Raw genomic sequence first — 22226 nt, 5'->3', positions numbered from 1 at the left:
TTATCAGTGGGCAGTGGACACCCTCAACTGCTTGCCAGCGAGTCGCAGGGCACAAAGGGACGGAAAACTAAATCACTCATTCACACCTAGGGACAGTTTGCACCGGCCAATTAACCTGACATGCGTGTTTTTGGAATATGGGAGGAAACTTGAGTCTATATATCTATCTACCCTGGTCATATCCCTTGAGAGTGGTGACCGACAGCAAGACAAACACATACAAACAAAGAATCCCGTAAGCACGGGGAGAACATACAAACTCCGCCCAGGAAGGTTGGTAGCTGGATTTGAACCTATGACCTCAGACAGTCATGGATGCGCTAACCACTCAGCTGCCGTGCCGCCACATCAATACAATATTTATATATCTACAAAGGAAAAACAAAACATTTTTAACCTTTTTAAACTCAACAAATTCACCAGAACAAAATTTCCCCCAAAATGCATTTTGACCAATCACAAGAGAAAAATAGCGTCTCAAAGGGAACCGGGTTTCAATTGGTGGGGAGCCCGTGTTGTGCCTAAATCCGATTACCGTTCAAAATCTGACTCCTTCTGGTGAACTATGCTTCTCAGAGCTGCGCTTCCAACAGAACGATTGTCACAATCCTAGTAAGTGTAATGTGTTTATCAAGGAATATTGATTGGTGTGATTGAAACAAAAAAGCGACCGTAATCTATATGAGTTTATTTCGACATATGGACCGTCACAAACACCGGAGGCAGCACAATGTAGCTAAACACTACAATTTTCCCGATCACGATTAGTTGTACACAAGTAGACTTTATTTGGTGTACTATTGTAGCCTCATGTTTACAGGTACATGTCAATAGAATGCATTGATTTATGCCATTGACCTGAATCGCAAAAAATTACACTCAACGGGAATCAGTTGTGTCTTCGAGACCGCTGACACATTACCATTCGACTACCATTTGTTCAAATGACAAAAGAATGACATTAGACCTTATCCAACTATCAAATCATTTTTATTCAGCGTGCCACAACACTTATTTGCATAATTCATTTTGACCAGTTAAACACTCTCTCCACTTCTTCACCTGTGGTGTCAATAACCTTTTAGTTTAATATGTGTGCATGCATAAAAGAGCTTATACAGTGTTTTGTTGAGCCTTTTTTTTCTCCATTCTTTAAAATTTGTTGGTGCAGAAGTGGAGAGATTGCCTAACCTATCAGAATGTACTATGCAAATATGTTTTATTTGCGCTGTGAGTATAAACATTGCATCAAAGTGTAATGCCTCGTTGAAAGTCATTTGTACCATTGGTGGTCTAGCACTAAAGTCCTGGCCCTCACTGCTACTACTCTGGTTCGATTCCCGTAGCATACAAAGTTATGCAAAATAAGGTCAACAATATTTATCGATTTCTTTAATCATTGCACAATTTCTTGTTCAAATACGTTATTGCTGTAAAGCCTTGCATTGCAACGCACAGCTATAATTACTGTATGCATTTCCTATCTTGTCTGCCGTATTCTGCAGGGTATATATGCGCACTGTCAAGTTTCTGGCCAAATTGGGGGTTTTTAGGTGCGCATTATAATCCGGAAAATAGATAGAGATAGATAGATAGATAGATAGATACTTTATGCTGAATAATAATAATAATAATAATAATAATCACCACCACCTGAGGCTACAAGTCCGTCACGCCATTGACCCTCTGCAATTTGCTTACCAGGAGAAGTACATCGATCCCTCTCTCACCTAGATAGGGCTAAGGGGGCTGTGAGGATTACATTTTTGGACTTCTCCAGTGCCTTCAATACCATACAGCCTCTGCCACTGAGTAGGAAACTGACAGAGATGGGAGTTAGCTAACACCTTGTAGAATGGATTACGGACTACCTGACAGGCAGACCCCAGTATGTGAAACAGGGGGGCTGTACATCGGACACTGTGGTTAGCAGCACCGGATCTCCGCAGGGGACCGTGCTCTCTCCGTTCCTATTCACTCTGTATACATCGGACTTTAAGTACAACTCTGAGTCATGCCTTGTGCAAAAGTTTGCCGATGACACTGCAATCGTGGGATGTATCAGAAATGGGCAGGAGGAGGAGTACAGGAAATTGATTCAGGACTTTGTCCGATGGAGCGACGCAAACCACCTGCACCTGAACACCACCAAGACCAGGGAGATGGTGGTGGACTTCAGGAGAACTAGAACTCACCCGGTTCCTGTAACCATCAAAGGAGAATGTGTAGAATTTGTCCAGACCTACAAATACCTGGGTGTGCAGCTGGACAACAAACTGGACTGGACTGCCAACACAGAAGCTCTATGTAGGAAAGGCCAAAGCTGACTTTACTTCCTCAGAAGGCTGGCCTCCTTCAACATCTGCAAAAAGCTCCTGAAAATATTCCATGAGACAGTTGTGGCAAGCGCCCTCTTCTATGCAGCAGCGTGTTGGGGAGGCAGCGTCAAGAAGGATGCCTCTCGTCTCGATAAACTGGCGAGGAAAGCGAGCTCTGCTGTGGGCACAGAGCTGGACAGCCTGACAACAGTAGCTGAGAGACGGGCACTGAAAAAGCTGCAGTCAATCGTGGACAATCCATCGCATCCACTACACAGCATTATCTCCAGACAGAAGAGCAGTTTCAGCGACAAACTGCTGTCACTGTCTTGTACTACGGACAGTCTGAAGAGATCTTTTCTTCCTCATGCCATAAGGCTCTTTAACTCTACCCGGCAGAGTAAAATCCCACATTAAACCACACCCCCTACATTGCATATTACCGAATTTTATTGCAATATGTATTCTGTGTAGCACTATTTAGATATTCTATATAACACGCTACAGTGGGCATTTGCACGTCACATTGGGTATTTGTATATTGTATTCTTTTTGCTTTATTATTGTATTGTTCTCAGCTCAGGGATGCTCCTGGAAATGTGAATTTCCCTGCGGGGATGAATAAAGTATCTATCTAATCACCTGCAGTTAATCAAAACTATGTTTGTGCACCTTCTTCTTGCATAGGACTGGGAATACTTGCTGGGAAGTCGTTACCATCATCAGATGGATTTTCATTTTGCCAACAGATCAACTGACAGTAGTGGCTATAATGAGAGTGTCATTCCGGACGTTAACCCCTCTTTGGTTTGTGACCAAATCAATCGTTCAAATGCACATTCAAGTCTAGACAAGTTCCTGAAATGTTTTATAGCCTTTCTGTGTCCTGGGTTTGTTTTACAGTCATCACAAGCCACTAGCACCTTGGACAATACAGCGCCACTCTTCCCTCACATTCCAGCCCTTTTCTATGTACTCCACCTCGTCTACCAAGAGCTACTGCTCAACGAGCTGAACAGAGAGAGGGCTTCATCTTTAGTGTGTCTTCTGCAGCAGCTTGCCAGGTAACTGCTATTATGTATCTTTGTTCCTTTGGGTACCATGTTTTTTTAAAATAAGAAAAGGCTCAAAAAACAATTAAATAAAGCAAGTTTAATTTTTGGGACTTTATTCAGGGCCCTCATCCGTGTTACTAAAAACCTGTAATTAGTTACTAGTTTCTTCAAATAAAAAGGAATCCAGTGACCCCTCATGAGTAATGACAACAAAAAACACATTTCTCTAAAAGTAACTATCTTGTTACAAATTACTGTATATACGCCCAGATAACCCTACATCAAATATAAACCTACCCCTTAGAAGTGCTTGACAATAGCCACATACTACGATAAATAGATGAAAACAGGTACACGGACATGTGGAATCAGTGAACCTTTTTTATATTTCTAGGGTTGTACAATCTGGAGAGGTCTCCTCCGTTTTGGGCTACTCTCCATGTTTTGATCCCCTGTTGCATTTAGCCTTAAGCGCCATTTCCAGTGATTTATCCTTTTCTATTTTCTGCCATTGTTTTAATCTACACCAAACTTTCTTGCTGCTTCCAGGTTGCATATTTCTTCAGCAGCCTTTATCACTTTTAGCTTGAAATTACTGGTTCAAGATTTTCATTTTTTTTCTTTTTAATCTAGACATGGTGTATTGCAAGGATAATTTTACAAATAAAATTATCAAAATTCAGCACACTCAATTTTTCAATTCTGTGACTGCATACTTAAGTTTGCCTCATTTATACTCTGCTTATCTGCGAGTATATATACGGTAGTGAGAATATTTCCATGAGTAGAAATTCATACGCTGTGCCGCCATCACTGTTTCAGTTGTTCTTTGTTGTTAAACATCAGATGTGGGTAGAGTAGCCAAAATTTTTACTTAAAAGTACAGTTACTTCAGAATAATATTACTCAAGTAGAAGTAAAAGTAATCATCCAAATACTTGAGTAAAAGTAAAGTACTTGGTAAAAAAATGACTTAAGTACTGAGTAACTGTAGCAACGTTGTATTTTATTTTTTTTATTTTTTTAAACAATCAGATCATCAAATGATCAACGTCCATGCTATCAACAAAAAATATATTTAATTTAAAAGTACAGTAGGTTAAAATTATCAACGTAAATTTAAGTGCTTTAATAAACAATAATATGAAAAATAATATAAATCAAATAAACGAGTAGCAAGCAAAACAACAAGCCAGTCCGTGAACTTGAACATAGGAGACATTGCATATTGTAGCTGGTGGTTCGCATCTTTTTTAAGGGAAACATGCTTTTGATTTGAGGCCAGGGGTGCTCTGCCTCTTCTCTCTTCATAGTTGGTATTGCTAAGTGACATTTTCCATCTGTTTCATCCGTAAACAACGTTTCCACTGCTGAAGTGGAATATGGTCACGTGAAGAGGCTGCTACGTTTAATAGTGAAATGAAATGATCTGCATTTATATAGCGCTTTTCAAGTCAGTGACTTCCCAAAGCGCTTTACATTGTGCTTCACATTTCCCAATAGCGGCCGTGATGTGTGCAGCCATGTAAGGCGCTAACCTGCTTATTGGGGGTAATTGGGGGTTCAATGTCTTACCCAAGGACACTTCGACATGTAACACGGACAAGCCGGGATTCGAACTGGGATCCCTTAATCCTAAAACGATCGCTCTACCTTCTGAGCTACTACCGCCCCATAATAGTTATTTATGGTAAATATTTGCTCTAACAAAATCAAAGGTATATATATTTTTTTCCTTTCAGTTTTAGAAAATATATTTTTAAAGAAATGCAAATGAATAAAATATTATTCACATTTTATTTTGGGACAAAATCACCTATCCCTAATCTGCATTGAGGAGGCTGTTCATTTATTTCTGTGCTTATTTCTTCGAAGGAGTATTCAGGCACTTCACATTGAGGTGTTCATCTCAAGCTGATTAGTATTTAGATGCTGTCACCTTTACATGGTGACTTTCACAATCAATGTGTAGCAGTGCTTGGGTGGAAAAAGCTCTTCAAACACAAAATTCAAAAGCGTACACCTCCATTGTTTTTTTCACTTGAACAGTTGCAAAGTCAAAAAATGTGACTGTCGTTTTGTTTTTGACGTTCCCGTGTGCAAAACCAGCGACAATTAATTTGAAGAATACTTTTCGCTGTCATTGTCAACAATCATGTTTCTCACTTAACCTTTGAGGTTTTTTTTTTCTTTTTTTTTTTAATCGTGCTGAAGAGGCTTAATTGCAAACCAGTCTTTGCAATGCAAGAACTGGTCTTGTTCAGCAGGAATGCAGGTAACATTTTAACCCAAACCCGAGGCATAGTGGGGAATTAAAAGTTTTTTTAAGATTGCTGATCGAAGGCAAGGTTTTTGTGACATAAAATTTAGGTAAATAATTTAATTATTTCATTCATTAAACAATTGACCTGTTACCTGTGCAATTCCAATGAGATTAATAATAGTCAAGTCAAGTCATTTTTATTTGTATAGCCCTAAATCACGAAGAGTCTCAAAGGGCTTCACAGATTATTACACTATATTACACAGACTATTTTTCAGCCGACGAGAAGAGTAGGTTATTCATATGCTATGGAGTAGAAGTGAGTTTTAAGTTTAGATTTAAACATTTCCACTGAGGTTGCATATCGGATCTCAGGGGGAAGAGCATTCCACAACACCGGTGCCCGGATGGAGAACGCTCTCGAAACCAGCAGAACACTTCTTTGCTCTTGGGATCACCAGAAGACCGGCACTCTCAGATCGTACGCTTCGGACCGGGACATAGGGGCAGATCAGATCTGAAAGATAAGAGGGAGCAAGTCCATGTATGATTTTGTATAATACTAAGAGAACCTTGAAATCACATCTAAGGCTAACTGGGAGCCAATGCAGGTTAGCCAAAATCGGTGTTATGTGATCGTACTTTTTTGTCCTAGTTAAAAGCCTCGCTGCGGCATTTTGTACCAGCTGAAGAGACTTGATTCTAGACTTCGGAAGACCAGAGAGTAGTGCATTACAGTAACCGAGACGGGAGGTAACAAATGCATGAATTATAATTTCCGCATCCGACTGAGACAGTATTGAACGGATTTTAGCAATGTTACGAAGATGGAAGAAAGCGGTTCTAGTAATTTTCTTTACATGCATTTCAAAGGATAGATCAGGGTCAAATATGACACCTAAATTTTTAACTGAGTCACTCTGTGTGATGTGACATTTGTCAATGTTCACAGCAATTTTTGAGAATAAGTCACGGCATTTAGATGGACCAATGACTAACATTTCGGTCTTTTCAGAGTTAAGAAGCAAGAAATTGAGTGACATCCACTCTTTTATCTCAATGAGGCAGGCCTCCAAATTTCCACAGTTTAGTGTGGGAGATTCCTCCAACGGAAGATATAGTTGAGTGTCGTCTGCGTAGCAGTGGAAGCTGATATTGTACTTGCAAATAATATCACCTAATGGAAACATGTAAATGCTGAAAAGAAGGGGGCCAAGCACTGAACCCTGTGGAACACCGCAGGTAACATTAAAGGGCTCAGATGTCATTTCACCATATTTAACACAGTGCGTCCTATCTGAGAGGTAGGATCTGAACCACGAGAGGACGGTTCCTGAGAGACCAATCCATTTTTCCAACCATTCTAGTAGGAAATTGTGGTGCACTGTGTCAAAAGCAGCACTAAGATTCAGCAGCAGCAAAAGTGATGAAGCGCCAGAATCCATTGCTAGTAGGAGATCATTTGTTACCTTGATCAGAGCTGTCTCAGTAGAGTGGTTAGCCCTGAATCCTGATTGCATGGATTCAAAAAGGTTATTCTCGGATATGAAATCATTCAGCTGCTGTGCCACTACTTTTTCAAGTACTTTAGAGAGGAAAGGTAGGTTTGACACAGGTCTATAATTATTTAAGATTTCTGGATCAAGGTTGGGTCGTTTCAGTGTGGGTTTAATAACGGCGGACTTAAAAGCTGCTGGAACTACACAAGAGGAGAGTGATATGTTTATAATATTTAGAACTGAAGGTCCAAGGACGGCAAAAAGACTTTTAATAAGTGAACCTGGGAGCGGGTCGAACTGGCAAGTTGTCGGTTTGGCCGCATTCACCACCTGTTTGAGATTATCAAGTGACAGTTCACTAAAACCGGACAATTTCCCAGGACAGCCACCCTGTCGTGCATCTGTAGATTTCAGCCCTTTAACAAGTGTGGTATTAATAATTTCTTTAGCAATTTCTTCCTGTATGCATTGAATCTTCTTAGTAAAGTAGACCATTAAGTCATGGGCAGAGTGCGTCGAACTATCTGCGATAGTTTTTTGCCTTGTAAGCAATGCTACAGTGTCAAAAAGGGCTTTGGGATTGTTCTTTTGAGACGCAATCACCTTCGAAAGGTAGGCCGATTTTGCAGAGGCAAGGGCCGCTTTATACTTTAACAAGCTGTCACACCAGGTTTGATGGAAAACCTCAACCTTGGTAGCGCGCCATTTTCTTTCCAATTTCCTGCATTCTTGTTTAAGGATTCTAGTTTCATCAGTAAACCAAGGCGTGCGTCTTTTAGGACGTGATTTTAGCTTTATGGTTGCTATTGAATCCAGGACACTAGTCACGGTGGTATTGAACTCATTCATGAGTGAGTCAATCGAGCCATTGTATGAAGGAAAGGACGCAACTGCTCCAGGAAGGAGTTCAAAGAGCTCAGAAACTGTGCCAGTGCTTATATTGCGTCCGCTAAATCCTTCAGCTTTTTTAACACTACATTTAGCTAGCACCTCAAATGTAACTAAATAATGATCCGAGATAACGGTAGTACATGGTAACACCATAATGTTTGAGGTTAAAACTCCTCGAGTCAGAATCAAGTCTAGCGTGTTTCCATTTTTATGGGTTGGCAAATCAACCAGTTGATTAAAACCAAATGCATCAATTAGAGACCTAAACGCAATAGTAAGTGAACTGAGTGGCGAGTTCATATGAATGTTAAAGTCCCCCATAATTATAATTTTGTCTGCATAGGTTACTAGTTCAGACAAAAGTTCAGCAAATTCGTCTAAGAAAGTTGTGTATGGCCCAGGTGCGCGATAGATAGTTATTACATAAATTGACAATAGAGTGGACCGCATCACAAGAGCCTCAAACGCCTTGTAATTATTAGAGGTACGAGGATTAAATTTGAGCGATTTTTCAGAAATGAGCGCGACACCGCCACCCTTTTTCAATGTGCGTGCTACATGGCTACTCGCGTAGTGAGGGTGTGAAGCATAATTTAGCGCTAAATACTCATCCGGGCGTAACCAAGTTTCACAAAGACCCATACAGTTAAGGTTATAATCACGAATAATGTTATCAACAAGTAAAGCTTTTTAGGAGCAAGCGATCTAATATTTAAAAGACCAAATTTGAGCTTTGCTGAATCATTTGTCTTAGCTGAAGTCTTTGTAGTCTTTGTAGAGATCTTCAAAAGATGCCGCTGTTGGGGCCGTTTGTGAGCGCTGAGTGTAAAGCGTCGGTTGTCCGGCGAGGAATGAATGGTGGAATTAGTTACATCCTCGCGTCCTTCTTGCTCCTTAGACTTCGCACGCTTCACACATCTACCTGCTCGGCAACCACGCTTCTGTTTTCTCTCTTTACGGCGCCGTTGTCGTCGTTTATTGGGAGGAATAGCTGTCCACAAGGATGCCGGATCTTTGAAGTTCGCTCGGTATATCATAGGCGGTGTAAAAAGTGCCTGAAAAGTCGAAATTTAGACGCCCACCCAACCGAATAAGTTCGTCCCTACTGTAAGTATTTTTGGCCACACATGTGTCCAAAAGTGAAAGCAAAAAAGACAAGAGAACGGCAATAAATAGAAGATTAGCTGGAGAGCAACTAGCCGCAGCATCCATGCGCGCCGCCATGTGAATAGAGACTGTACATATAAAAAACTGATATGTGAATGCCAAATTATTCACACCCTTCTACGTAGAGGTAAACATTCACATTCTAAATAGAACATAATTGCCTTTATTGTCATTGATATTAATGTGGTGAAACGTTGTATGTAACAACGGTGTTCTCACAGGGTCTTAAAAACTTGAAAAAGTCTTACATTTGATAACTGCAAATGAAAGCCTTGAAAAGGTTTTAAATTTTGTTTACTAGTCTTACATTTGTCCCTGCCTGTGTAATATTTGACTTGTTATCCAGTTTTTAGCTTTAACAAAAGTATGGAACGTTGTGTCGTAAAATACATTTAATTTTCTCCGACTTTATCCATCTCTAACTGATTACTGCAATGTGTTAGTTGGAAAATCCAGATTTCAGAGTTTTCGAAAATGCAGCGTCACGTTGGAGATTTACCTATACTGTAGTCACTAACCCGATGTTTTTGTCTGAGTACTGTAACTTTGGGATAGGAATTGTTACTTGTCCCTATCCCAGCGGTCTGCAACCTTTGACACCGAAAGAGCCATTTGAACCCGGTTTCCACATAAAAGAAAACACTGGGAGCCGCACATCTAAAATGAAAAAAAAAACTTCTACTACTTTACCGCAGCATGTTTCTTATGAAATCCACGTGCTACAGAGAAAATTACATTTTATTCATTTAATGAACACATTTTGAACATTTTGAATTCCTGAAAAATAATAACAAAGAATGTCTCTTTCAAATAAATTAAAAAGCTGAATTTAAATTGTCCATGTAGCAAACGAAAGCAGAAAAATGCCATGAGGCGTCATCCTTATATCCATTTATCTTATCTAAAATGAAGATAACACTGTATATATTGCTTTTTCTTACCTTTACACTTTGTATAAACAACTATAGTGTGTTTATGTCTTATGAAGTGCTACGGAGAAAATAAAATTTTACCAATGTAATGAACACATTTTGAATTCTTGAAAAAATAATAATGTCTGAATGTCTCTTTCAAATAAATTAAAAAGCTGAATTTAAATTGTGCATGCAGCAAAAAAAAGGGAAAAATCCGTGAGCCGTCATCCTTCAATCGCCATGGGCTTTCAAAGTATGCAGCGGATCCTTGACCTGAATAAATAAAATAAATTGGGGGAAAAAGCACTATGTCACTAAACAATGAAAATTAAATATTTGCAAAATATCTGCATAAATATTTATTTTACCTGGTTAATGGGACTTCTGCTCCTGAACTTCTGCGCACAGCTTCTGCAAATCGGGGCTGTACGAAGTCACTTACGTAGTTGAATTTGCAGACTTCACCCACTTCTTGAATTAATTTTTCGTCCGGTCAGCCTTCTGCATCAGTTCCGAAACAGCTTTTTTCCTCTCTTCTCCCTCTGGAAATTTTTCAGCAAAGGCTCTGTGTGTATTGTTAAAATGTCTTGCGACATTTGACCGTTTATTGTTAGCCAGTTTTTCTCCACAAATTAGGCATACTGGTAGGCCACTCTCGCCCGAGGTAAATGCAAATGAATCTGCCCAGGCATCATTGAATGTTCTATTTTCTTGAGATATTTTTCTTTTCTTACATTTCTCCATTGGCTTTGCCGGGGTTGAAAGTCGCTCAAAATAGACGGCGATCCAGCGGGTATACCAGCTTCCGCAGTGTGACGTCTGTTTTGAGCGACGAAAAAATAATATGAAATGAAATAATCTGCATTTATTTAGCGCTTTTCAAGTCAATGACTTCCCAAAGCGCTTTACATTGTGCTTCACATTTCCCAATAGCGGCCGTGATCTGTGCAGCCATGTAAGGCGCTAACCTGCTTATTGGGGGTAATTGGGGGTTCAATGTCTTACCCAAGGACACTTCGACATGTAACACGGACAAGCCGGGATTCGAACTGGGATCCCTTAATCCTAAAACGATCGCTCTACCTCCTGAGCTACTGCCGCCCCTATCAAATAATTTAATAAATATTTTAATATTTCAAGATCACGATAATCTTCAAATTTAGAACTAAAATAATATAAAAACTAACACAAATAAAACACACTTCAATTAAATACAAAACATTTTTTTTTAGTAATTTATTTTCCCAAGCCAATCAGATCCGCATTATAAGGATGAAAGAGCCGCATGAGGCTCCGGAGCCGCGGGTTGCCGACTGCTGCCCTATCCTATGCAGTTTTTCTTAGTTATACTGACATCTTTTATTTTATTAACGTAAGCCAAAATAGGTGTGAGATTGGTCATAAATTTCATTGGATGTGGTCTTGAAAAGGTCTTAAATTCTCAATTTTGAATGGAAAATCCTGGGGGAACCCTGAACAAGACTTGACACGCACTCCAAGGTACACATGCAATCATGTATTTAAATAAATCTAAAATAGAATAGAATAGAATATACCTTTATTGTCATTGTTACAAAATGGGTTAACATATTGTGACAACGAAATTGGGCATGACACTCCAGTTTCACACATTCACAGTGAGGTAAAAAAACAAGAGGATAAAGGAACAGAGAAGATAAGGTGATAAAACAAGGAGGATAAGATTATAGTTATAATTTAGACAAAATTTACCCTAGAAATGTCGGCATGTAGGATGTTACATACAGTTTGGTATCGTAGGGTTCGTGCAATATGCATTTGGTGCAAAAATAGTCATCATAGTGCAAAAAAATGGTCAACATATGCATTTGGTGCAAAAATAGTCATCATAGTGCAAGGTGAGCAGTAAACATAGTGCATTCAACATTGTGCAAGAAACATAGACATGAGTACCATTTACGTTCGTATGAGGTAGTGTTTTTTGCAAGAGTTTTTCAGTTTTTTGTGCGGTGTGTGTTTAGGGTGGTAATGGCTCTGGGGAAGAAACTGTCTCCGAGTCTGTTTGTTTTTGTTTTGTGTGACCTGTATCGCTTGCCAGAAGGCAGCAGGTCGAAGAGGTAGTGGCCGGGGTGAGAAAAGTCCTTGATATTGTTTTCTGCTCTGCTGAGGTAGCCAGAGCAGGCAATGTCCTCCAGACTGGGCAGAGAGCAACCAACGATTTTCTGGGCTGTTTTGATGACCCTCTGGAGCGTTTTCCTGTCTGCTGCTGTGCACCCAGCATACCACACTGTAATGCAGTACGTCAGAATGCTCCACTGTGGCTTTGTAAAAGGGCACCTGCAGCTGCTGTTTTAGCTGTTTTTTCCTGCGGACTCTCAGGAAATGCAGTCGCTGCTGGGCCTTCCCTACCACCGCTCTGGTGTTTGCAGACCAGGAGAGGTCGTCGGAGATGTGCACACCCAGAAATTTGAAGGAGTGGACTTTCTCTACACAGTCTCCTTTTATGATGAGTGGTCCTGGATTCCTGCCATTCCTTCTGAAGTCCAGTATCAGTTCTTTTGTTTTTGTGGTGTTTAGTACGAGGTGGTTTTCCGAACACCACATTGACAGTGACTCCACCTCATCCCTGTACGCTGCCTCGTCCCCTTCAGAGATGAGGCCGATCAAAGTGGTATCGTCGGCGAACTTAATGATTGTGTTTGTGGGTTGGGTCGGTGAACAGTCGGAGGTGTAGAGGGTAAAAAGCAGGGGGCTCCGTGCACAACCTTGGGGGGAGCCAGTGTTCAGTGTTAGGGTGGGAGAGACGTGGTTACCGAGTTTCACGGACTGTGGGCGATTCGAGAGGAAGTCCATTATCCAGTGGCAGATGGAGGGAGAGTCCTAGGTGTGTGAGTTTCTCCACCAGGATCTCCAGGATAATGGTGTTGAAAGCTGAGCTGAAGTCCAGAAAGAGCATTCTGACGTAGCTCTCCCGGTGGTCCAGGTGTTCCAGCACGGTGTGAAGTCCTGTGTTTATGGCGTCGTCAGTGGAGCGGTTTGCCCTGTAGGCAAACTGGTGTGGGTCCAGTGTGGGCGGCAGGGAGTTTTTGATGTGCTGGGACACTAACCTCTCGAAGCACTTCATGACCACAGGCGTTAAAGCGACAGGCCTGTAGTCGTTGAGGCTTTCCACTGCTGACCTTTTGGGGATGGGTATGATGGTGGAGGTTTTGAGGCAAGTTGGGACGGTCGCCTGTGACAGGGACCTGTTGAAGATGGTGGTGAAGTCCCCAGCCAGCGGATCAGAACAGTCCCTGAGTACCCTCCCTGGTACTCCATCCGGGCCAGCTGCCTTCCTGGGGTTTATAGTTTTCAGCGCACGCCTAACTTCGTATTCCTGAAATGTGAGTGTGTTGCTGCTGGTTGTTGGTGGGTGTGATGTGGCTGTTTATGGCCTATCAGCTACAAAGCGAGCAAAGAGCTGATTAAGGTCCGCAGCTAGTGAAGCATCAGCCTCAACAGTTGCCAGGTGTTGGCCTCTGAAGTTAGTGATGACCCTGCCACATCCTCCTCGGGTCATTTCCAGCGAAGAAGTGCTCGAACCTCCTCGCGTAGGCTGCCTTTGCTTTCTTAATGCCTCTCTTTAGGTCAGCCCTGGCCACACTGTAAAGAGCCTTGTCTCCAGACCTGAAGGCGGTGTTGCGGTGTTTGAGGAGAGTGCGCACCTCGCTGGACATCCAGGGTTTTTGATTTGGGAAGACTTTGATTTTTTTTTTTTTTACTGTAACTTCATCCGTGCAGTATCGGATGTAGGATAAAACAGTGTCAGTGAATTTCTCGAGGTCATGGTGTTCAAATACCTCCCAGCAAGTTTCATCAAAACAGTCCTGCAGCTGAGAGAGGGCTCCCTCAGGCAACGTTTGTGTTGTCCTCGCCACAGGCTTTGTTTTTCTCCCGGATGGGGGTGTATGAGGGGGTGAGGGACAGACATAGGTGATCGGAATTGACTAGGTGGGGGAGGGGGGAAGCTTTATGTGCGTTTTTGATGTTGCTGTATACGCGGTCCAAAGTTTTTTTCCCCCTTGTTGCACAGTTCACATGTTGAAAGAATTTTGTAAGTACAGTCCTTAAACATGCCTTATTAAAGTCGCCTGCGATAATGAAAGCAGTGTGTATCGATGATTCTGCTGTTATTGCACCACGCGTTATGCACGTAAACAGATAGTCCCCCACCTCTTTCTTTACCGGAGTCTTCGTTGCGGTCGTGTCGGTGTAGCGTGCTTCCTGCTAGTTGGACTAAAAGATAAAAGACTGTCAGAATACATAAGCAAAGATATTCGCACCGTAGTGCTTAGAGATTAGTCCAAGTTATGATAATAGTGCAATAAAAAGTAGTGTAATAACATTAGTAGCAACAAAACATATCCAAAATAAGTCACAATATATACAGTGGAACCTCGGTTTTTGAACGCCTCTCAGTTCGAACAAATCGGTTCTCGACCAAAAATTTCGAGAAATTCTTGCTTCGCTCTTCGTTCAAAAAAATCGGAGTTCGAACGCCGGTACGCTAGGGGCGATGCTGAGCGGCGTACGGGTGTAGATTGCCCCCACCCCTCGTGAAGAACTGTTGTCACGTGAGCGCGCACTCCTTTTTGCTTTCGTTTTTAATATCGGTGAACGGAGTGTTTTAAACCCTAATTATGCCTCGGAAGAAGGTCGGTGCAAGCAGTAAAGTTGCTACAGGTGAAAAAAGAAGAGTAGTGCGTACAACTATTGCATTTAAGAAAGAAATAATAGCAGAAGATGTGCGAGTTTCCCTTCTTTCGAGGGAAAAGAGCATGGCTTCTGCAAACCACCACAAACTTAAGAAATCCTATTCATAAATCTTTTCTTTATCCTTTAACCGCTCACCACTTGTTGTGGAGACCTGGGTGCTAAATGACGTGTAAACGACCTGATTTTTTTATTTTTACACGTTCATGCTAGCGTAATCTTTCGTACGGAAGATTGCGCTAACGCAAACGTACGACTAACCTGGGTTAGCTTCATGTTTACGTTCGTGGTAAATATTCCGGGTGTTGGAACGGATTAAAACGATTTTACATAATAATAATAATAATAATTTCCTTTGTATTGTCATTCTTTGTAACAATGTACACAGAACGAAATGTCGATACACCTGACCCGTTGTAGCGAGTCGATGCAGCCGCAGCCAACAGAGGGCGCCGCCATTATACTTTTAATGGGAAAAAACGATTTCGGTGATTGAACAAATCGGTTTTCGAACAGGGTTCTGGAACTGATTATGGTCGAGAACCGAGGTTCCACTGTATATATTTTCAGTTTTGCACACTTGTTTAGGGTGTTGATGGCCCTGGGGAGGAAACAGTTTCTGAGCCTATTAGTTTACTTCTGTCAATTATTTCCTCTTCAAGACACAATCCAAATATACAATAACTAAAAGGTGAAGAAAAAAAAAATAAGAAAAATATATGAGGTCTAGAATTTTTAAAAATGTAACCTGACAGCCTGATGGAAGAATCTGTCCTTGAGCCTGCTGGTTCTGGCTCTGAGACTGCAGTCTTTTCCTTGATGGCAGCAGTTTGTAGAAGCTGTGAGATGGGTTGGTGGGGTCACCTGCAAGTCCAGGAGGGGTGTGAGGGGACACCAATGACCTTTTCCGTTGTTCTCACGATGCGCATCGGGTTATCATGTCAGCACGCACGATTTTAAAGTGCTTATGTTTGGTGCAATGATCTAATTAAGAAGAACCTTTGAACAAATACAGCCCTAAACACAATGCTGCCAACATGCTTTAGTTTGAGCATGGTGTTATTTTTGTGATGGGCAATTATGTGTTGTTAGCTTATAAAATCCTGCTTGATGTTAATAATTGATAACCTTTTTTTCAACTGTATGCGGCATTTTTTTTGTTTTTGTTTCTAATTTCAATGTGTCTTTATTTATGTTACAATAACATGATAAGTTCAGTAAACATGTGTCCAAAAGGGTAGCGTTAGAGACCACTGCCTGACTGACTCACTTATTTTTTATTTTACTGGGTTTGAAAGAAATAATTGGAAATGGAGAGCTACGTGGGAGGAAGTGTTGAAGCTAAATTAAAAATCATTGATTAGGTAAAGTTAAAAAAAGGAACACGTCTGACTAATAAGGCCGTTGATTACAACTCCACAACAGAGTTGAATGTCACAGGGTGAGAAGATATTTTAGAACAGAATAGAATAGAATATACCTTTATTGTCATTGTTACAGCATGGGATATATTGTGACAACGAAATTGGACGTGGCACTCCAGGTTCCACATTTTACAGTGAGGATATAAGGAAAACAAAGAAATGAAGAAACAAATCAGATGTTTGTACCGTCCTTGTTGTATAGGCTTTGTTTTCCTCCGGAGTGGGGTGTATGAGGGGGTGAGGGACAGACAGAGATGGGCGGATCCAACTAGATGTTTGATCTTATTGTACACACGGTCCAGTGTTTTTTTCCCTAATTGCTCAGTCCACGTATTGAATGGATTTGGGAAGTACAGTCCATAAATATGCCCGATTAAAGTCGCCGGCGACGATAAAAGCACCGTTCATTTTGCCCCTAGTTTTGTGTACTGTTGTGCCCGCAAACATTTTACTTTCCTCCTTTCCTTTGTATTTTTCCCAGGGACTTTTAGTTTATTTTTTAAAAAGCTCTTGAAATAAACTTTGTTTGGGTTTGCTGTTATCTTGCAGCACTCAGTCTTTTCTTTTTCTACTCTTTTCCTGCAAGGGTTGCCTGATGATAAAGGGAAGGCAGGTGAAACATTTATAGCGATTGACACAATGATTTGGAGACTAGCAAGCAGACTGCTGATGAAAACTACGTTTTACACTTCATTTCACATTGGCATGAGTCCAGTGTTGTCATTCAGAGCACACGTTGACAATCCTACAGTTCAAGTGATTTCCAGACAAAAGCTAATTCTTCAGCACTTTTTGCCCACTCTCTGAAGACAGCTGGGTTGGGCTCCAGCACCCCCGCAACCCTACCGAAGATGAGCGGTGCAGATAATGGATGGATGGTTGATGATATGATAAAATTTGTAAATCACTATTATTTATAATAATAATAAGAAGGAGCCTGTGTCCCAAATGACTATATACCACTTAAAATTCCTCACCCTCCTGCAGTTATTTAATAGTGTTGAGGCTCATTTTGACTGTTATTTCTGGTTTCGAAATAAGGTGCGGGCAAAGTTCCTTTTTCTTAAATGTCACAAAATTCTGCAAACATGAATAGCAACGTATTTACCTTCAGTGTGGACAGCACTGGGCGAGGAGGAGGAGTGCGCGAAATGTTATAGCTTCGCCCATTCCCATCGGTCACCCAAATCAAATTGCTTTGGGTGTTCAAAAATGTAAATGTGGCTTTTCATTTCAAGGTGTCTCAGCAATGCAAACAGATTGTTTCATGGGCTTCCATATAAAAGATTATTTAGCGATTTACTGCCAAAACAGGGTCTGTTGGTGTGTCATTGTGACTGTAAACTGTAGTTAAAATTGTGCCTGGACCTAACCCTTTTCTACACTCAGAATTGTCTCTGATTCACACGTGAGACTATCGGGTCCGTATGTTACAATGCATTAAGTATTTGCAAAAGTCCCATTTTATCTCCGAGCCATATGTACTCATGAAAAGAGCCATATATGGCTCATGAACCATAGGTTCCCGACCCCTGAACTCAAGACTCGCTTCTTTTTTGACATACCGTATTTTCCGCACTATAAGGCGCACCGGGTTATAGGGCGCACCCCTAAAAAATAGTTTTTGGTCCTATATTTGCATACATAAGACGCACCGGGTTATAAGGCGCTACAATGGGAACGTCGACAAAACAGTCAGATAGTTCAGTCAAACTTATTACCCCCTTAACATTCCGAAAGCTTGCAAAGAAGCAAATACGTGTCGTAGACACGTGCGGATGCGGTGTCCGTACGATGTCACTTAAATGCATTGTTCCAATTATCATTCGGAAGGTTAAAGTCTTGGGATTCAAGAAATGCCAACCATTCCTTAGTTTCTATTTTCTTTTTCGGTCGCAACTTTACTGTGCATATGACAATAAACACTTGGAATTGAGTTTAATTTAAAAATAGACACTCCATTCCATCCATTATCTGCACCGCTTATCACAGAAACATCGAGTTCAGTTCGAAACAAGATACAGGGAAAATATATAGCTGGAGTAGCTCACCGAAGTCGTTGTGTTCAATAATAATGTGCAACCATGGTCCTCTTATATCCGTGAGTGTTGTAAATTCAGGAGAGTAAAATATTTACAAATACAGAATGGTTTCCTCTATGCCGTAGACAACCAAACTTGCTATTCACATTTATCTTTTTTGGCCAATTGCAGGCTTTGTTTTGCCGCTTTAGCCTATGCCAGCCTGTAAATGATAAAAAGGATCTGCCCCCTTTACCTCAGAATAACTTTAGCCAATAGCGATCGATTCAACTGATGATTGACACATATTTTTCGGCCAATTGCAGGCTTTGTTTTGCCGCTTTAGCCTATGCCAGCCTGTAAATGATAAAAAGGATCCGCCCCCTTTACCTTTGAATAACTTTAGCCAATGGTGATCGATTCAAATGATGATTGACACATTGGTTAGCCAATGAAACGCCGGTAAATAAATCCCAGCATACACCGCAGACTACTTGGCGTTCGGGGGGAAATCGAGTCGGCGGCTGCTGCATTAGTTGCAAGACTTTGCGACTTAATATTGATCCATAAATAAGGCGCACTGTATTATAAGGCGCATGGTCAGCTTTTGAAAAAAATAAAGGCTTTTAGGTGCGCCTTATAGTGCGGAAAATACGGTACTCGAAAATTTTAGTCAGATCGGATTAAATCATCCAATGGGCTGGATCCGGGCCGCGGGCCTTATGTTTTACATTCCTGAGCTAGACGGTTTGACTTCTTATAATCGTTCTTGCCTTTATTTCATTTTATTTTATTTATTTAGTAGTTTTAAATGGCCAGAACTATGAACACAGTATTTTCTTTGAAACTCAACACATTTCTGTACATAGTAGTATGCCACCATAAATATATGGATCTATTGGGATCCCCCTATCCTGAATACTTTAAGTAAATGTACAAATTTTCTTTGCAGGGACCTGCAGTTGGAAGACTATGTGGATCTGTACTGGAGAGACTATCCCTCAATAATCAATGGATTTAAAGAGTGCTGCCTCATAGATAAGTGTGAGACTATATAATTCAATACTTATAGTAGCAATTTGGGGTACGTAAATGTATTTGTATTTATTTTTTCAGCACTGATTGGTCAGATGCACCATCCATCCTATTTGCGGGCAGAACCACCTTCTGTCTTCAGCTGGTTAAGTAGCTGTATCCGAAGGGAGGAGGTCTCACCTTTTACTTACCTGCCCGGTATCTGCCACAGGATCCGATTGTTGATTCTTGTACGTCTACTCATGTCCCCATACTGCTAGAAAAGTCATAAAATATTTTCTACATTACAAAGAAATATAGATGTACACATAGGAAAAGAGTGATACGTGCAGTTGTATATTGTTTAATTTCAAGTGGGTGAGGATAAAGAGTTCTGTGAGTGTGTGGAAGAGCAATTATTGGTAGCAAAGAACACACATGCACTGTAATTTTCCTGGAAATCAGTCGAGATCAACATTTGATGCATTCAGCAAGGAACACAATCTTCCTAGTTATGCATGTTGAGAGTAAAAGTGGCATTTATTTTTTGGTGAGTAATTTAGCATGGTTAAAACCTTTGACTCACCTATTATAGTTGATGGGTTTGAATTTCTGCTCTGGCCTTCCGGTTTGGAGTTTCCTTTATGATTCGTAGGGGTGCTTTAAATCCTTGAAAAAAACTTTAATTTAAATCTTGTGTTTTCAAGGATTGAGAAGTGCTTGCTTTTTGGGTGAATTGCTTGTAAATGATCGAAATTATTGCCATGTTTGTCAACAAGTCTGCCTTAAACTATACTGGCTCTGCTTTCTGGTGGCTTCGCTTTACCATTGCATTTCTTTCTTCCCCGTGATTAACTGCTGCTGTCATTAGTTTGTACGGCATTGTCCTATGAAGCATCCTTGCCCCCCTTCGGGTCGCACCCAAGAGGACAGGTGCATGCTCCATAGTGCGATTAACTATCCATTATCCATTCATTATCTGCACCGCTTATCCTTAGTATGGTCGCATTGGTGCTTTAACTAATGCCAGCTGTCTTCAGGCAGTGGGCAGGGGACACACTCAACTGCTTGCCAGCCAGTTGCAGGGCACCCACTCACTCACTCATTCACACCTAGGGACAATTTGGACTGGCCATTTTACCTGACATGTATGGTTTTGGATTGTGGGAGGAAACCAACGCAAGCACGGGGAGGATATGCAAACTCCACACTGAAAGGCTGGTTGCTGGATTTGATCCCATGACCTCAGAACTGTGCCGTGAACGCCTTAAAAACCCAGCTGCATCGCAATTAACCAAAAATTATACGTCTCAATAAATGTACACACAGGGGTAAAAAAATGCATATGTAAATCGTACATATTTTTGTTGCCCTACAAAATTCATGATCCTACTGGATTTTTTTCTTTTAATGGTACTGGAGAATTTGGGAAATTGGCTTTGAAAGTCTTTGAAATAAGTCTGGCCATTAAAAGGGTGTATCAACCCTGTTTCTTGATCTTCCTATAGTTTTGTGGAATTTATCATTATTCATCTGACAGATCCTAAAACATGCATGTTTATTGGTATAGTGCAGGGGTCAGCAACCTCTTCGGTGCGGAGTGCCACTTTCAAATTTCCCTGTAAATCAGTGTGCCAAACCAAGATAAATGACTCGCACAACATTTTATTAACATCCAACAGAGCTGTAATTTTACACCAGTCCAAATATAGATAATGGATAGATATTTTTATCGTATAACTCAGTGTTTTTCAACCCTTTTTGAACCAAGGTACACTTTTATTTATAAAAACATTATGTCAAATATTTCACTGGACTACCTCATAAGCAGATAATTAGTATATAAAAAGAAGAAAATAATACTTGATATAAAAAAGAATGATGTGCTTTGTTTTTATTTTTTACAGTGCAATCTTAAACTGCTTTGTTAAACAAATTAAGTTATTATATGTACTGTGCTGCTACCTCAAGAGCAGATAATTAGTACATAAGAAGTATACAAAAATCTACTGCCACCTACTGATATGGATGACTATTACAGTTCCTCGTCTGAAGAGTGCAAAAACACTGAATAATGGCTTAAATTTTTGGAAAGATAAGCTTCCAGCAGCACACTGGTAAAACTGACCAATTTATCTTCCACCAGTCTTGTTCATCAATTAACTAAAATATGAATGTGAACAACATGTGGAAAGGCCTGTAGCCATTCTGACTTCAACTTTTTACCACAAGAATTAACCAGAATCAACAATTCTTCATCAACTATAAACTACCATCAAAAAACAAGTAATATGGTCAGCTAATATACAATTCATCAATGATATCTTGTTGCAGAAAATATCAAAACTTGAAATAACAGCAGCAATGCAAAAGGCACGCGCGCACACACACACACACACACACACACACACACACACACGCTTCTTTAAAATATTCACCATCGGTAAATTTTCCGTGCTTTGCTATTCAGTGAGCAATTTGTTAGATAGCTTCAGAGGTGGTGTTTTTAGCAGCGACAAAGGTTTTCAGGGTCTGTGTTTGTTTGCCGCGCATTTTAATGTCTCCGCCTTGAATTACTGTTCATGTTTTGTCTCGTAATGACGTTTAACACTTGATGCGCGAGGTACAGTGCTCTCGGGGCATAATGCACAAAAAAGCACGGTCATTTTTGGCTCAAAGCCTCATTCGTCTGTCCACGCTGGCTGGAGAGAGCGCGATCTTTTCGCTCGAGGGGCCGTAATGATTCGTACATTTATCGCGCGCATGTGTTTCGTTGGCTGGGTCGCTCTCTGCGAGGTGCCGGGCAAACTCACACTGAAAAACCCACGTAAAGCCTAACATAAATCCTTGACATAACATGGCGCGCAACTGAAGATGTCTACATTTCAGGTAAATTCGCTTAAAAAAAAATCATAATTTGGCCGTGCGC

The 22226-nt window shown here is 40.8% G+C and overlaps 1 protein-coding gene across 1 annotated transcript in view; it reads left to right on the top strand.

The window, feature by feature from the left end:
• Window positions 1-22226, top strand: part of anapc1 (anaphase promoting complex subunit 1) — a 105811-nt gene that overhangs the window by 25227 nt on the left and 58358 nt on the right. The window contains exons 21-24 of the mRNA XM_088350915.1: window positions 3006-3125; window positions 3222-3382; window positions 19236-19327; window positions 19400-19548. Of these exons, the coding sequence (XP_088207041.1) occupies window positions 3006-3125; window positions 3222-3382; window positions 19236-19327; window positions 19400-19548 (522 nt within the window). The remainder of the gene's footprint in view (window positions 1-3005; window positions 3126-3221; window positions 3383-19235; window positions 19328-19399; window positions 19549-22226) is intronic.

Source organism: Urocampus carinirostris, chromosome 13 (assembly GCF_059441175.1).
Source record: "Urocampus carinirostris isolate Australia breed hairy pipefish chromosome 13, RoL_Ucar_1.0, whole genome shotgun sequence".
Lineage (NCBI taxonomy): Eukaryota > Metazoa > Chordata > Actinopteri > Syngnathiformes > Syngnathidae > Urocampus > Urocampus carinirostris.
Note: the sequence above shows the minus strand (reverse complement) of the source record. Positions and strands in the feature narration are given on the sequence as shown.